We start from the raw sequence: 16,291 nt of genomic DNA, 5'->3' as shown, positions 1-16,291 counted from the left end.
TCAATGGACAGTACACCTGGCCCCTGTACCCAGTGACTCACTCTCGGGTGATCTGCTTCAATAGTAAAAATAAAGAATATTCAAAACCTGTGGCAAGAACAGGTGACTGTTCAGGAAAGCAGTTGCTTCCTTGTGCAATCATTCACTGGCCACCAAAATATATACAGTATACTTTATGGTATTCACAAAGAACTAAATGAAAAATTAAATAAAACAAAAAAAAGTTTCAAAAACAGCACAGTTCAAGGTTATGGTGAATGATCACTCTGAAGAGTAACTGTTAGCTAGCAAGTGGCAGCACCCCATGGCAGACAGTCCAATGCATGAATTATGCACAACCCAAAGTCTTATGTTGAAAATTTCCATATAACTTCCTAAACCTATTATGTACCACGAATGGAAAGCAACTTAGTGAGTCTTGAAGTTCTGGGAAGAAGACAGGTAGAATGGAGGTACTTAGACATTCTGAGGAACTCTGATTCTGGCTAATGTGGCATTGATATCACAACAAGAGTCCTTCAACTGCCTGCTGCTTCTTAAGGAAAGTGTTATTTCTAAAATAATATTATCAAGCTTTTACAGACAGATAAATGTTGTACCACTATACTGTATATTGTTGTACTACCACTGTACTTCATGTTTTTGGCATTGTATTCATCTTCCTATTTTCAAACTAGGCAGGATATCTCCCACAGGAAAATAATCACCCATTCCACTGAATTCTATTGTCTTTTCTTTATCTTCTCTGAGACAGCAGAGTCAACTGAATGCCCTAAACAAGGCCATCTCATTAACCCTCTATGCATATTATATTCATATTATTTTTTTTTTTTTTTGACGCTGTCTCCAGCGTTAGCGAGGTAGCGCAAGGAAACAGACGAAAGAAATGGCCCAACCCACCCCCATACACATGTATATACATACACGTCCACACACGCAAATATACATACCTACACAGCTTTCCATGGTTTACCCCAGACGCTTCACATGCCCCGATTCAATCCACTGACAGCACGTCAACCCCGGTACACCACATCGCTCCAATTCACTCTATTCCTTGCCCTCCTTTCACCCTCCTGCATGTTCAGGCCCCGATCACACAAAATCTTTTTCACTCCATCTTTCCACCTCCAATTTGGTCTCCCTCTTCTCCTCGTTCCCTCCACCTCCGACACATATATCCTCTTGGTCAATCTTTCCTCACTCATTCTCTCCATGTGCCCAAACCACTTCAAAACACCCTCTTCTGCTCTCTCAACCACGCTCTTTTTATTTCCACACATCTCTCTTACCCTTACGTTACTTACTCGATCAAACCACCTCACACCACACATTGTCCTCAGACATCTCATTTCCAGCACATCCATCCTCCTGCACACAACTCTATCCATAGCCCACGCCTCGCAACCATACAACATTGTTGGAACCACTATTCCTTCAAACATACCCATTTTTGCTTTCCGAGATAATGTTCTCGACTTCCACACATTCTTCAAGGCTCCCAGAATTTTCGCCCCCTCCCCCACCCTATGATCCACTTCCGCTTCCATGGTTCCATCCGCTGCCAGATCCACTCCCATATATCTAAAACACTTCACTTCCTCCAGTTTTTCTCCATTCAAACTCACCTCCCAATTGACTTGACCCTCAACCCTACTGTACCTAATAACCTTGCTCTTATTCACATTTACTCTTAACTTTCTTCTTTCACACACTTTACCAAACTCACTCACCAGCTTTTGCAGTTTCTCACATGAATCAGCCACCAGCATTGTATCATCAGCAAACAACAACTGACTCACTTCCCAAGCTCTCTCATCCACAACAGACTGCATACTTGCCCCTCTTTCCAAAACTCTTGCTTTCTCCTCCCTAACAACCCCATCTATAAACATAATAAACAACCATGGAGACATCACACACCCCTGCCGCAAACCTACATTCACTGAGTACCAATCACTTTTCTCTCTTCCTACATGTACACATGCCTTACATCCTCGATAAAAACTTTTCACTGCTTCTAACAACTTGCCTCCCACACCATATATTCTTAATACCTTCCACAGAGCATCTCTATCAACTCTATCATATGCCTTCTCCAGATCCATAAATGCTACATACAAATCCATTTGCTTTTCTAGGTATTTCTCACATACATTCTTCTAAGCAAACACCTGATCCACACATCCTCTATCACTTCTAAAACCAAACTGCTCTTCCCCAATCTGATGCTCTGTACATGCCTTCACCCTCTCAATCAATACCCTCCCATGTAACTTACCAGGAATATTCATCAAACTTATACCTCTGGGCATTTGTATACATAAATGCCCATACACACACATTTACATACATATACATATCAACATATACATACATGTACATACACATATACAGACCAATACATATATACACATGTACATATTCATACTTGCTTGCCTTTCTCCATTCCTGTCATTACCCCGCCACACAGGAAATAGCATCGCTATCCCCTGCTTCAGTGAGGAAGCGTCAGGAAAACAGACAAAAAGGCCACATTTGTTCACACTCAGTCTCTAGCTGTCATGTGCAATGCACTGAAACCACAGTTCCATTTCCAGGATATTCATTGTAAGTAGAGATCATGAAGTGCCTGGGAATTAGCAGAACGTATGTATAATGCCACTGTATAAAGGCAAAGGGGTTAAAGGTGAGAGTTCAAACTAATGAAGCATATATTTGCTGAGTATACCTGGTAAGTTGTATGGGAAGGTATTGATTAAGAGGGTGGAGGTATGTACAGAGCATCAGACTGGGGAAGAGCAGTGTGGTTTCAGAAGTGGTAGAGAATATGTGGATCAGATGTTTGCTTTAAAGAATGTGAGAAATTCTTAGAAAAACAGTTGGATATGTACGTGGCATTTATGGATCTGGAGAAGGCTAACTAACTATGCAGTATCTCACAATCAACTAACTACACGGTATCTCACAACTAACTAACTATATAGTATCTCAGGAATTTGTCAGTATAGAGGTGTGAATTAGGGGTTGTGTGAGTGGCCACTACAGCTTACCTTGACTCGGTCCAACTGAGAGAGATGGGCATGTCGTACATCATCCAGTCTTTTAGTGAGGGCCTTCAACTCCTCCTCTATCCGCTGGTTCTCCCGCTCCACACCCATGATGTGCTCACTTATTAATTCCAAACTGGACTGGAGGCTGTAATCATTAAACCTTTATCATATGGATGTTATCTGCCTGTTTCTAATGGGCCATATCAAGCATCTATATGATGAATAACAAAACTCAGCAACAAATGACAAAAACATAGTACAATGATGAGAGCAGATCAATATATACATTTATACCTTTAGCTTATACTTTACAATGTGTGTGTGTAGAGCATGCTGCATTAACATCATCAAAGACATAGAAGAAAGAATATTGATCACTCACCTGCTGCGTGTCATAAAGGCAACAAAGAGGGGAGGGAGCATGACTGGAAATCCTGAAAAATAGCTATGCAAGAGGATCTAAGCGAGGCAGAATTTTTCTCCATGTCACAAAAGAAAAACTAGTAGTAAGAAGGAAAGTATAACTTTTTAATGCCAAATGATCTGATGTGCTTCCTCTGTAAAGCAAAGGTGAAGAGAAATAAGAACAACCAATCATGAAACAGAGAAAGTCTGTAATAAGTACTTTGGTTGTAATTACCTAATGTGTACTGTACAGGGTGAGAGTTTTACACTCGTGGGGCTCAATCATCTGAGCACTCTCTACTATCATACAACCCCTTGAATTTATGTATGCTGTCTGCATTAACCATGTCCTCAGTCAATCTGTTCCTATCATCCACCTTTCTTATACAGTACTTTAAAAATAATTCTTCACATCCTTATTTACAAGTTTCTTATTTAAATTGCATACTATGTTCTCTGATTCCTTTATTCATGCACCTCTAAAAATACTGTCCACTGTCCATTTTGTTGAGCTCTTTAAAAAATCTAAAGGCTGCGATCAGGTCACCCTTCACTCTTCTCTCTTCCATGGTGGATACATCTAAAGCCTCCAGCCTTTCCCTGAAGCTTATCTCTCTTAATTCTGGCACAATCTTAGTTACCCTGCTCTGGACCTTCTATATGAATTCTTTGTGCTTCTTTAAGTGTGGTGACCAAACCTGAGAAGCATACGCAAGTTTTGGCATACAAAATATAGTGCAATACAGTGAAATTCAAGAGGAATGTGGTAAGGTGGGCAAAATACACCAGTAACACTGTATGATACCCAATCAGCTAATGAACTTTGTCTGTATTAGCAGTTTATTGGTTTTCTGTAAGCATTTTTATAATTTTGTTTTGCAATATCTATTCTGGTGATGCAATTACATACTTTTTTAGTTCATTAAGCATTACTTGGAGTCAGCATTTTGAAGATGAATTTAACATGGGTATATATATATGGGAGGGTATAGATTGAGAGGGTGAAGGCATGTACAGAGCATCAGATTGGGGAAGAGCAGTGTGGTTTCAGAAGTGGTAGAGGATGTGTAGATCAGGTGTTTGCTTTGAAGAATGTATGTGAGAAATACTTAGAAAAGCAAATGGATTTGTATGTAGCATTTATGGATCTGGAGAAGACATATGACAGAGTTGATAGAGATGCTCTGTGGAAGGTATTAAGAATATATGGTGTGGGAGGCAAGTTAGAAGCAGTGAAAAGTTTTTATCGAGGATGTAAGGCATGAGTACGGGTAGGAAGAGAGAAAAGTGATTGGTTCTCAGTGAATGTAGGTTTGCGGCAGGGGTGTGTGATGTCTCCATGGTTGTTTAATTTGTTTATGGATGGGGCTGTTAGGGAGGTGAATGCAAGAGTTTTGGAAAGAGGGGCAAGTATGCAGTCTGTTGTGGATGAGAGAGCTTGGAAAGTGAGTCAGTTGTTGTTCGCTGATGACACAACGCTGGTGGCTGATTCATGTGAGAAACTGCAAAAGCTGGTGACTGAGTTTGGTAAAGTGTGTGAAACAAGAAAGCTGAGAGTAAATGTGAATAAGAGCAAGGTTATTAGGTAAAGTAGGGTTGAGGGTCAAGTCAATTGGGAGGTAAGTTTGAATGGAGAAAAACTGGAGGAAGTGAAGTGTTTTAGATATCTGGGAGTGGATTTGGCAGCAGATGGAACCATGGAAGTGGAAGTGAATCATAGGGTGGGGGAGGGGGTGAAAATTCAGGGTGCATTTAGGAATGTGTGGAAGTTGAGAGCATTATTTCAGAAAGCAAAAATGGGTATGTTTGAAGGAATAGTGGTTCCAATATTGTTATATGGTTGCGAGGCATGGGCTATGGATAGAGTTGTGTGCAGGAGGGTGGATGTGCTAGAAATGAGATGTTTGAGGACAATATGTGGTGTGAGGTGGTTTGATTGAGTAAGTAATAATAGGGTCAGACAGATGTGTGGTAATAAAAAGAGTGTTGTTGAGAGAGCAGAGGAGGGTGTTTTGAAATGGTTTGGTCACATGGAGAGAATGAGTGGGGAAAGATTGACAAAGAGGATATATGTGTCGGAGGTGGAGGGAACGAGGAGAAGTGGGAGACCAAACTGGAGGTGGAAAGATGGAGTGAAAAAGATTTTGAGTGATTGGGGCCTGAACATGCAGGAGGGTAAAAGGCGTGCAAGGAATAGAGTGAATTGGAACGATGTGGTATACCGGGATCAACATGCTGTCAGTGGATTGAACCAGGGCATGTGAAGCATCTGGGGTAAACCATGGAAAGTTCTGTGGGGCCTGGATGTGGAAAGGGAGCTGTGGTTTCGGTGCATTATTACATGACAGCTAGAGACTGAGTGTGAACGAATGTGGTCTTTGTTGTCTTTTCCTAGCGCTACCTCACACACATGAGGGGGGGAGGGGGTTGTTATTTCATGTGTGGCGAGGTGGCGATGAGAATGAATAAAGGCAGACAGTATGAATTATGTACATGTGTATATATGTATTTGCCTGTGTGTGTATATGTATATGTTGAGATGTATAGGTATGTATACTTGCGTGTGTGGACGTGTATGTATATACATGTGTATGTGGGTGGGTTGGGCCATTCTTTCATCTGTTTCCTTGCGCTACCTCGCTAACGCGGGAGACAGCGACAAAACAAAATAAATAAATAAATAAAATAAATATTCATAATATCATTCTCACTACAAAATGAAGTTCTTTTTATAGGTTTTGGTATTGATTGCTGCCAAGCTACCCAAAGTGGTATGGTTGTGCATTTGGCATGATTGCCCAATAAAACTCTCTAAGTACACACAAAATCAAAATGCTGGCATAACTGATTTAATATTTTGGTAATCCTGTGTCAGAGGTGGCACAGGAAGAGATATGATGGCAAAGATAATTATTCAAAAATGTTGGCTCTACATTATTTATAATTTTTTAGTCAGCAGTAGTTGGGAGGCAGCCAACAACCAGGAAGGTATATAATGATTACTACTCGCCTGGTTATTGGTAGGGTTAGTGACAGCTGTGTGGTGAGTCAGCACATCAGTGGTTGTCAAGCTGCACTCCTCTGACCCAGGTAGCAGTCTTTTCTTTCTGCTTTACCCACATATGGACCACTGGCATTCTGTCTACAAACATATGTCTTGTCATACATAACACAACAACTCTAAACTTTCACAACTCATTCTTCATAACTCTAGATTTTCCTGTGGTGAGCATCATGTGCTAGCCCTCCCTTCTGGCTGTAGATGGATGTAGTTGGTAGTTAGGCAGGAGTGTTAGGTAAAAAATGGGTAAAACTGGTAGGTAAGAGCATTAGGCAGGAGCCTCTGCAAACACTGTGCTAAAGTTGCCCTGTGCCGGTGGCCTGTTAAGGGTGAGGCACTAAAGGCTAAGAAGCAGCACGGAAGTTCACTTGTTATGGTGACTACTGCTGTGGCCACCCCCTTGTGGGAATTCTAGTTACGAACAGGCATCAGAGATGTAGGTAAATAGTAGTAGGATATGAATAGCCAGCTAAATATTTCTTTATCCATTTACTTGAAAACTATTCTGATAATTGCCAGCAGACACTTTGTCTCCTTAGCTAGTCTCCTAATTGTAAGAATGGTAAAACAAAGATGCTGGTGAAGATGTGATACTAAGGTGTGATGCACAAGTGAAATTAGAGAGACGAGGAAGTGAGTCCACTGTCCGAGAACTTGTCACTTCTGCTGACAAAGCGCATGAAACTCATTAAACCAAGAGGGAGACAAGTAAAGTACATTATACACTGACATTACATGTAGCAATACATGAGACACATTAGAGTATGATACTTATGGATACATAACATAAACCTCCTCCACTAATATGGAACTCTGGCAACAGGGTAGGGATGACATCTATTCTCAAGTTCCTTTCACACACACAATCCAAAAGCTTACATTCTGCTCAGTATTAATCATACTAAGGCCATCTTTTGCTTTATCCCATCCTCATTACTTTACATTTGCTAGCCTAAATTTCATCGGCCATTTCAGACGAACTTTAGAGTCTGTTTAAGTCCCCTTTTAAGCTGATGCAATCCTCCTTGCCTTTGATTTATGCATCATCTGGAAACATATTCAGGTAGGTTTTGACACTTTCTGGCAAGTAATTAATGTAGATCAAGAAGAGTAATGGTCCCAAAACTAAACCCTGTGGCACTCCTCTGGTCACCTTAACCCATATGGAAAAGGCTCCTCTGACATGTGTCCTTTATTCCCTTCCACTGAGATAATCTTCCATCCAATGAAGGGGTTTACCCCCTTATCCCTGCTTAATGATTCAGCTTCATAAGCAGCCTCCTAGGTGGTACAGTGTCAGATGTCTTTTGGCAGTCCATATACAGAGTGCGCACCCAGCCTTCCTTTTTGTCCAAGATGAAACCTGCTCTTTCGTAAATCTCTAACACGTTAGTTATACATAACCTCCTTTCCCAAAAACCATGCTGTCTCTTACTTAGGAAATTTCTTCCCAAGAAGTCATCCACTTACTATACAATAATCTTTTCCAGATCCTTACACACCAAACTTGTTTGTGAGACTAGCCTGCAGTTCAGCGCCTATTCCTGGTCTCCTGTCCTATTCTTTCTCCCCTATCCCTGGGGATAGGGGAGAAAGAATACTTCCCACGTATTCCCTGCGTGTCGTAGAAGGCAACTAAAAGGGAAGGGAGCAGGGGGCTGGAAATCCTCCCCTCTCATTTTTTTTTTAATTTTCCAAAAGAAGGAACAGAGAAGGGGCCAGGTGAGGATATTCCCTCAAAGGCCCAGTCCTCTGTTCTTAACGCTACCTCGCTATCACGGGAAATGGCGAATAGTATGAAAAAATATATATATATATATATATATATATATATATATATATATATATATATATATATATATAGGGGGATAGGGGAGAAAGAATACTTCCCACGTATTCCCTGCGTGTCGTAGAAGGCGACTAAAAGGGGAGGGAGCGGGGGGCTGGAAATCCTCCCCTCTCTTTTTTTTTTCCAAAAGAAGGAACAGAGAAGGGAGCCAGGTGAGGATATTCCCTCAAAGGCCCAGTCCTCTGTTCTTAACGCTACCCTCGCTAATGCGGTAAATGGCGAATAGCATGAAAAAAAAATATATATATATATATATATATATATATATATATATATATATATATATATATATACATATATATATATATATATATATATATATATATATATATATATATATATATATATATATATATATATATATATTATCCCTGGGGATAGGGGATTAAGAATACTTCCCACGTATTCCCTGCGTGTCGTAGAAGGCGACTAAAAGGGGGGGGAGCGGGGGGCTGGAAATCCTCCCCTCTCGGTTTTTTTTTTTTTTTTTTTCAATTTTCCAAAGAAGGAACAGAGAATTGGGCCAGGTGAGGGTATTCCCTCATAGGCCCAGTCCTCTGTTCTTAACGCTACCTCGCTAATGCGGGAAATGGCGAATAGTTTGAAAGAAAGATATATATATATATATATATATATTTTTTTTTTTTTTTTTTTTATACTTTGTCGCTGTCTCCCGCGTTTGCGAGGTAGCGCAAGGAAACAGACGAAAGAAATGGCCCAACCCCCCCATACACATGTACATACACACGTCCACACACGCAAATATACATACCTACACAGCTTTCCATGGTTTACCCCGGACGCTTCACATGCCTTGATTCAATCCACTGACAGCACGTCAACCCCTGTATACCACATCGCTCCAATTCACTCTATTCCTTGCCCTCCTTTCACCCTCCTGCATGTTCAGGCCCCGATCACACAAAATCCTTTTCACTCCATCTTTCCACCTCCAATTTGGTCTCCCTCTTCTCCTCGTTCCCTCCACCTCCGACACATATATCCTCTTGGTCAATCTTTCCTCACTCATTCTCTCCATGTGCCCAAACCATTTCAAAACACCCTCTTCTGCTCTCTCAACCACGCTCTTTTTATTTCCACACATCTCTCTTACCTTACGTTACTTACTCGATCAAACCACCTCACACCACACATTGTCCTCAAACATCTCATTTCCAGCACATCCATCCTCCTGCGCACAACTCTATCCATAGCCCACGCCGCGCAACCATTCTTCATTGTTTGATTCCTCTTCGTCACTTCTTTCTTTACCATTTTTGAGTTCCAAGAGAAGGTTCTCGACTTCGTACTCATTACTTCTACGCTCCAGCTCTTTAGCACCCCTCCGCCCACCCTATGTTCCACTTCCGCGTCCATGGTTCATGCTGCGGCCTAGGTTCATTCTCCCTGATATCTTATTCACTGTTACGTCTACTGTGTGTTGCTCCATGCTATACTGACACATCCATGGACGTGACACGCTTACAAGTCGGGAAAGTTGTCCGGGAGCGGTGGACTTATGGGTCGCGGTTCGGGCGGCGTGCACAATAGGGTCTTTAGCTGGATCATGAGGAGGATGTGGAGATATGGTCATGATGAACAATGAGAGGGAGGAAGATGAGTTATTATTAGGTCGATTACGATGAGAGCGAAGCCTAATTAGTATGCTTTCGGGCCAAGCGGGCCTTTTCGAGGGCGGCTCAGCCCAAATAAAAAGTAAGAAGCAAAAAAAAAAAAAATAGAAGAAACAGAAAAAAGAAAAAAAGACAATGCTCAAAACAAAAATAGACCAAACGAACAAAAAATCACAAAACAACGGAAAAAAAAAGCAAAAGAACAAAAACCAGACAAAAGAAAAAAAACCACCCACAACACACAACAAAAAAGAACGAAAAAGAGCCCACACAAAGTACAACAAAAAAAAAAAAAAATAGAGAGTAAAACAAAAAACAACACAAAAAAATAACCCACAAAAAAAACACAGAAAAACAAAAATCAAAAAAAAAAAATAAAAAAAAAAGAAAAAGATGACCACAATAAAAAAAAACAAGACCAACAAAAAAAATACAGCATATAAATAGAAAAACAAAACACATAAAGTTAGACAAATAAAAAAAAGAGAGAAGATAAAACAAAAAAAGAAAAAAAAGAAAAAAAAAAAAACCGGAAGAAAAATAAAAGAAACAAAAAAAAACCAGCAACAGCAGAAGCACCCCGAATAAAAACAAAGAAAGCAAACACAACAGAAAACACGGGTAAAAAAAAAAAAACACAAAAAAAAAACAACAAAAAACGCCACCAAAAAAAACAAAACAACAACGCAACAAAAAGCGAAAAAAGACACAACGAACAACACAGAAAAAAAACAGAATAAAGAAACACAAGAGAGCCCAAAGCAACACAACAAATAAGGGAAAAAACAAAAGAAAAAAAACAAAGAACAAAAACGAAAAAGGAAAGAAAACAAATAACGAAAGAAAAAGAGAACAGACCCAAAACCCACCAAGAAGAGCCACACCAAGAGCGTACCGCACCGCCCCCCCTCCTCCCCCCCTTACCTCCCCCCCCCCCTCCTACCCCTCTCCCCCCCCCCCCCCCCCCCCCCCACCCCCCCTCTCCCCCCTCCCCCCCCCCCCCCCATCCCCTCCCCCCCCCCCCCCTACCCCCCCCCCCCCTCCCCTACACCCTCCCCCCCCCCCCTATACCCCTCCCCCCTCCTCCCCCCCCCCCCCCCCCACTCCCCCCCCTCTACCCCCCCCGCCTCCCCCCCCCCACCCTCCCCCCCCCCGCCCCCCCCCCCCCTCCCCCCCCTCCCCCCTCCTCCCCTCCTCCCCCCCCCCCCCTCCCATCCCCCCCTCTTTCCCCCCTCCCTCCCCCCCCCCCCCTCTCCCCCCCCCCCCCCCCCCTCCTCCCCACCCCCCCCCTCTCCCCCTTCCCCCCCCCCCCCCCCCCTTCCCTCCCCCCCCCCCTCCACTAACATCCCCATCCATAATACAATATTAAAACAACCATGGAGACATCACACACCCCTGATCAAACATCACATTCACTGAGGAACCAATCACTTTCTCCTTTCCTACACGTACACATGCCTTTTACATTCTAAATAAAAACTTTTAACTGCTTCTAACAACTCTGCCTCCCACCACCATATATTCTGAATACCTTCCACAGGAAGCATCTTCTATCAACTATATCCATATGCCTTTTTCCAGATCCAAAAATGCTTCAGACAAATACATTTGGCTTTTCTAAGTATTTCTCACATACATTCTTCTAGCAAAACACTGAATCCACACATCCTCTTACCACTTCTGAAACCACAATGCTCTTCCCCATTCTGATGCTCTGCACATGCCTTCTACCCTCTCAATCAAACCCTCCCATATAATTTACCAGGATACTCATCCAAACTTATACATCTGTAATTTGAGCACTCATCTTATCCCTTTGCCTTTGTAACAATGGCACTATGAACGCATTCGCCAATCCTCAGGCACCTCACCATGGAGTCATAATACCATTATAATAAACCCTTACCAACAGTCAATAATACAGTCACCCCCCTTTTTTTATTAAATTCACTGAATACCATCAAACCTGCTGCTTGCCGGCTTTCATCTTCCGCAAAAGGCTTTTACTACCTCTTCTCTGTTTACCAATTCATTTTCCATTACCTTCTCACTGTTGCACACAACCTTGACCAAAACACCCTTAATTATCTGCCACTCTATCATCAAACACCATTCAATACCTTCAAAATACTCACTCCTTCTCCTTCTCCATCACATCCTTGTTAGTTTATATAGATTATAATATATTCATATATATATAGTATATATTATATATTATAAATATATATATATATTATATTTTTTTTTTTTCCATAATATTCGCCATTTCCCGCAATAGCGAAGGTTTTGGTTAAGAAACAGAGGACTGGGCATTTGAGGAATATCTCACCTGGCCCCCTCTCTGTTCCTTCTTTTGGAAAAATTAAAAAAAAACGAAAAGAGGGGAGTATTTCCAGACCCCCGCTCCCTTCCCTTTTTTGTCGCCTTCTACGACACGCGGGAATAGTGGGAAGTATTCTTCTACCCTATCCCCAGGGTTAATATTATCTATATATATATTATATTATATATATATTATATATTATATATATTATTAATATATATATCTCATATATATATATTGGGGGGTTTTTAATGGAGAAAAAAATGGTGGGAAGTTGAAGTGTTTTAGATATCTGGGAGTGGATTTGGCAGTGGATGGAAACATGAAGTTGGAAGTGAATCATAGGGTTGGGGGAGGGGGCTAAAGTTTGAGTGCGTTGAAGAATGTGTGGAAGTCGAGAATATTATATCGGAAAGCAAAAATGGGTACGTCGTGAAGGATAGTAGTTCCGACAATGTATTTTGGTTGCAGCTGTTGGCTATGGATAGAGTTTGCCGTGGTGGGTGGATGTCTGGAAATGAGATGTTTGAGACAAAATGTGGTGTGAGGTCGTTTGGATCGAGTAAGAGTGGTAATAGGGTAAGAGAGATGTGTGGTAATATAAAAAAAAGTGTTGCGGCTTGAGAGAGCAGAAGAGGGTGTTTTCAAATGGTTTGGTTTACATGGGAGTGAATGAAGTGGAGGGGATAGATTGACTAAGAGGATTATATGTGTCAGAGGTGAAAAGGGGAAAGAGGAGGAAGGGGAGACCAAATTGGAGGTGGAAGATGGAGTGAAAAAGATTTTGAGTGATCAGGGCCTGACAAGCAGGAGGGTGATAGGTGGCAAGGAATAAGTGGGGAATTGAAAAGCTGTGAATACCCCGGGGGTCAACGTGCTGTCAATGGATTGAAAATAGGGCAACGTAAGCATCTGGGTAATTTTTTATTTATTTATTTTTTTTTTTTTTTGCGCTGTTCCGCGTTGCAAAGGGTAGCGGGGGAAACAGAGAAAGAAAGGGCCCCAAAACCCCCCATACCATGTAAACACACTCCACACAGAAATATACATCCTACACAGCTTTCCTGGTTTACCCCGACCTTCAATCCCATTCAACCCACTGACGCAGTAACCCGGTCCCACAGCTCCTTTCACCTATTTCCTTCCCTCCTTCACCCTCCTGCTTTTCAGGCCCCGATACACAAAATTTTTTTTCACTCCATCTTTCCCCCCCTCAAATTTGGTCCCCCTTCCCCTTTTCCCCTCCACCTCCGACCATATATCCTCTGGTCAATCTTTCCTCATCTTCTCTCATGTGCCCAAAAACCATTCAAAACACCCTTCGCTCTCTAACCACGCTCTTTTTATTCCCACATCTCTCTTCCCCTTTTGTTATTTACTGATCAAACCCCCCTACCCACATTGCCCCAAACTTCATTTCCGACATCCATCCTCCTGCCACAATTATCCAACCCCACCCCTGAAAACCATAAAACATTGTTGGAACCTTTCCTTAAAAACATACCCTTTTTGTTTCCAGATAATGTTAGACTTCCACAATTCTTCAAGGCTCCCAGAATTTGCCCCCTCCCCCCCCTATGATCCATTTCCCGCCCCCTTTGGTTCCATCCACTCCCAGTCCACTCCCAAAAATTCTAAAACACTTCACTTCCCCGTTTTTCTCCATTCAAATCACCCCCCAATTTGATTTGCCCCTAAACCCTACGTCCCTAAAAACCCTTTGCTCTTATTATTTTTTCTTTTTCTTTCTTTTTCACACATTTTACCAAAAAATCCTCACCAGCTTTTGCATTTCTCACATAAATCGCCCCAAATTTGTTCATCAGCAACAAAAACTGACTACTCCCAAGCTTCTATCCACAAACAGACTGCATATTTGCCCCTCTTTCCAAAACTCGCTTTCTCCCCCCCCCTAACAAAACCCCCTTAAACAAAAAAACAACTGGAGAATCCACACCCTCCCGAAAAACCTATTTTCCTGAGTCCAAATCATTTTCTCTCTTCCTCATGTAACATGCCTTCTCCTCGATAAAAAATTTTTTCACTGCTTCTAACAATTGTCTCCCCACCATATATTTTTAAAACCCTTTCCCACGAGATCTTTCAACCTATCATATCCCTTCTCCAGACCAAAAATGCTAATACAAATCCATTTGCTTTTCTAGGTATTTCTCACATACATTCTTCTAAGCAAACACCTGATCCACACATCCTCTATCACTTCTAAAACCAAACTGCTCTTCCCCAATCTGATGCTCTGTACATGCCTTCACCCTCTCAATCAATACCCTCCCATGTAACTTACCAGGAATATTCATCAAACTTATACCTCTGGGCATTTGTATACATAAATGCCCATACACACACATTTACATACATATACATATCAACATATACATACATGTACATACACATATACAGACCAATACATATATACACATGTACATATTCATACTTGCTTGCCTTCCTCCATTCCTGTCATTACCCCGCCATACAGGAAATAGCATCGCTATCCCCTGCTTCAGTGAGGAAGCGTCAGGAAAACAGACAAAAAGGCCACATTTGTTCACTTTCAGTCTCTAGCTGTCATGTGCAATGCACTGAAACCACAGTTCCATTTCCAGGATATTCATTGTAAGTAGAGATCATGAAGTGCCTGGGAATTAGCAGAACGTATGTATAATGCCACTGTATAAAGGCAAAGGGGTTAAAGGTGAGAGTTCAAACTAATGAAGCATATATTTGCTGAGTATACCTGGTAAGTTGTATGGGAAGGTATTGATTAAGAGGGTGGAGGTATGTACAGAGCATCAGACTGGGGAAGAGCAGTGTGGTTTCAGAAGTGGTAGAGAATATGTGGATCAGATGTTTGCTTTAAAGAATGTGAGAAATTCTTAGAAAAACAGTTGGATATGTATGTGGCATTTATGGATCTGGAGAAGGCTAACTAACTATGCAGTATCTCACAATCAACTAACTACACGGTATCTCACAACTAACTAACTATATAGTATCTCAGGAATTTGTCAGTATAGAGGTGTGAATTAGGGGTTGTGTGAGTGGCCACTACAGCTTACCTTGACTCGGTCCAACTGAGAGAGATGGGCATGTCGTACATCATCCAGTCTTTTAGTGAGGGCCTTCAACTCCTCCTCTATCCGCTGGTTCTCCAGCTCCACACCCATGATGTGCTCACTTATTAATTCCAAACTGGACTGGAGGCTGTAATCATTAAACCTTTATCATATGGATGTTATCTGCCTGTTTCTAATGGGCCATATCAAGCATCTATATGATGAATAACAAAACTCAGCAACAAATGACAAAAACATAGTACAATGATGAGAGCAGATCAATATATACATTTATACCTTTAGCTTATACTTTACAATGTGTGTGTGTGTAGAGCATGCTGCATTAACATCATCAAAGACATAGAAGAAAGAATATTGATCACTCACCTGCTGCGTGTCATAAAGGCAACAAAGAGGGGAGGGAGCATGACTGGAAATCCTGAAAAATAGCTATGCAAGAGGATCTAAGCGAGGCAGAATTTTTCTCCATGTCACAAAAGAAAAACTAGTAGTAAGAAGGAAAGTATAACTTTTTAATGCCAAATGATTTGATGTGCTTCCTCTGTAAAGCAAAGGTGAAGAGAAATAAGAACAACCAATCATGAAACAGAGAAAGTCTGTAATAAGTACTTTGGTTGTAATTACCTAATGTGTACTGTACAGGGTGAGAGTTTTACACTCGTGGGGCTCAATCATCTGAGCACTCTCTACTATCATACAACCCCTTGAATTTATGTATGCTGTCTGCATTAACCATGTCCTCAGTCAATCTGTTCCTATCATCCACCTTTCTTATACAGTACTTTAAAAATAATTCTTCACATCCTTATTTACAAGTTTCTTACTTAAATTGCATACTATGTTCTCTGATTCCTTTATTCATGCACCTCTA

General features: G+C 41.4%; 1 protein-coding gene across 2 annotated transcripts in view; it reads right to left on the bottom strand.

Moving 5' to 3' along the window:
- Positions 1–16,291, bottom strand: part of LOC139748646 (uncharacterized) — a 170,472-nt gene that overhangs the window by 133,140 nt on the left and 21,041 nt on the right. For both annotated transcript variants that reach the window (XM_071661894.1, XM_071661893.1), the window contains exon 4: positions 3,054–3,198. In XM_071661894.1, the coding sequence (XP_071517995.1) occupies positions 3,054–3,198 (145 nt within the window). The remainder of the gene's footprint in view (positions 1–3,053; positions 3,199–16,291) is intronic.

This window comes from Panulirus ornatus, chromosome 5 (genome assembly GCF_036320965.1).
Source record: "Panulirus ornatus isolate Po-2019 chromosome 5, ASM3632096v1, whole genome shotgun sequence".
Taxonomy (NCBI): domain Eukaryota; kingdom Metazoa; phylum Arthropoda; class Malacostraca; order Decapoda; family Palinuridae; genus Panulirus; species Panulirus ornatus.
Note: the sequence above shows the minus strand (reverse complement) of the source record. Positions and strands in the feature narration are given on the sequence as shown.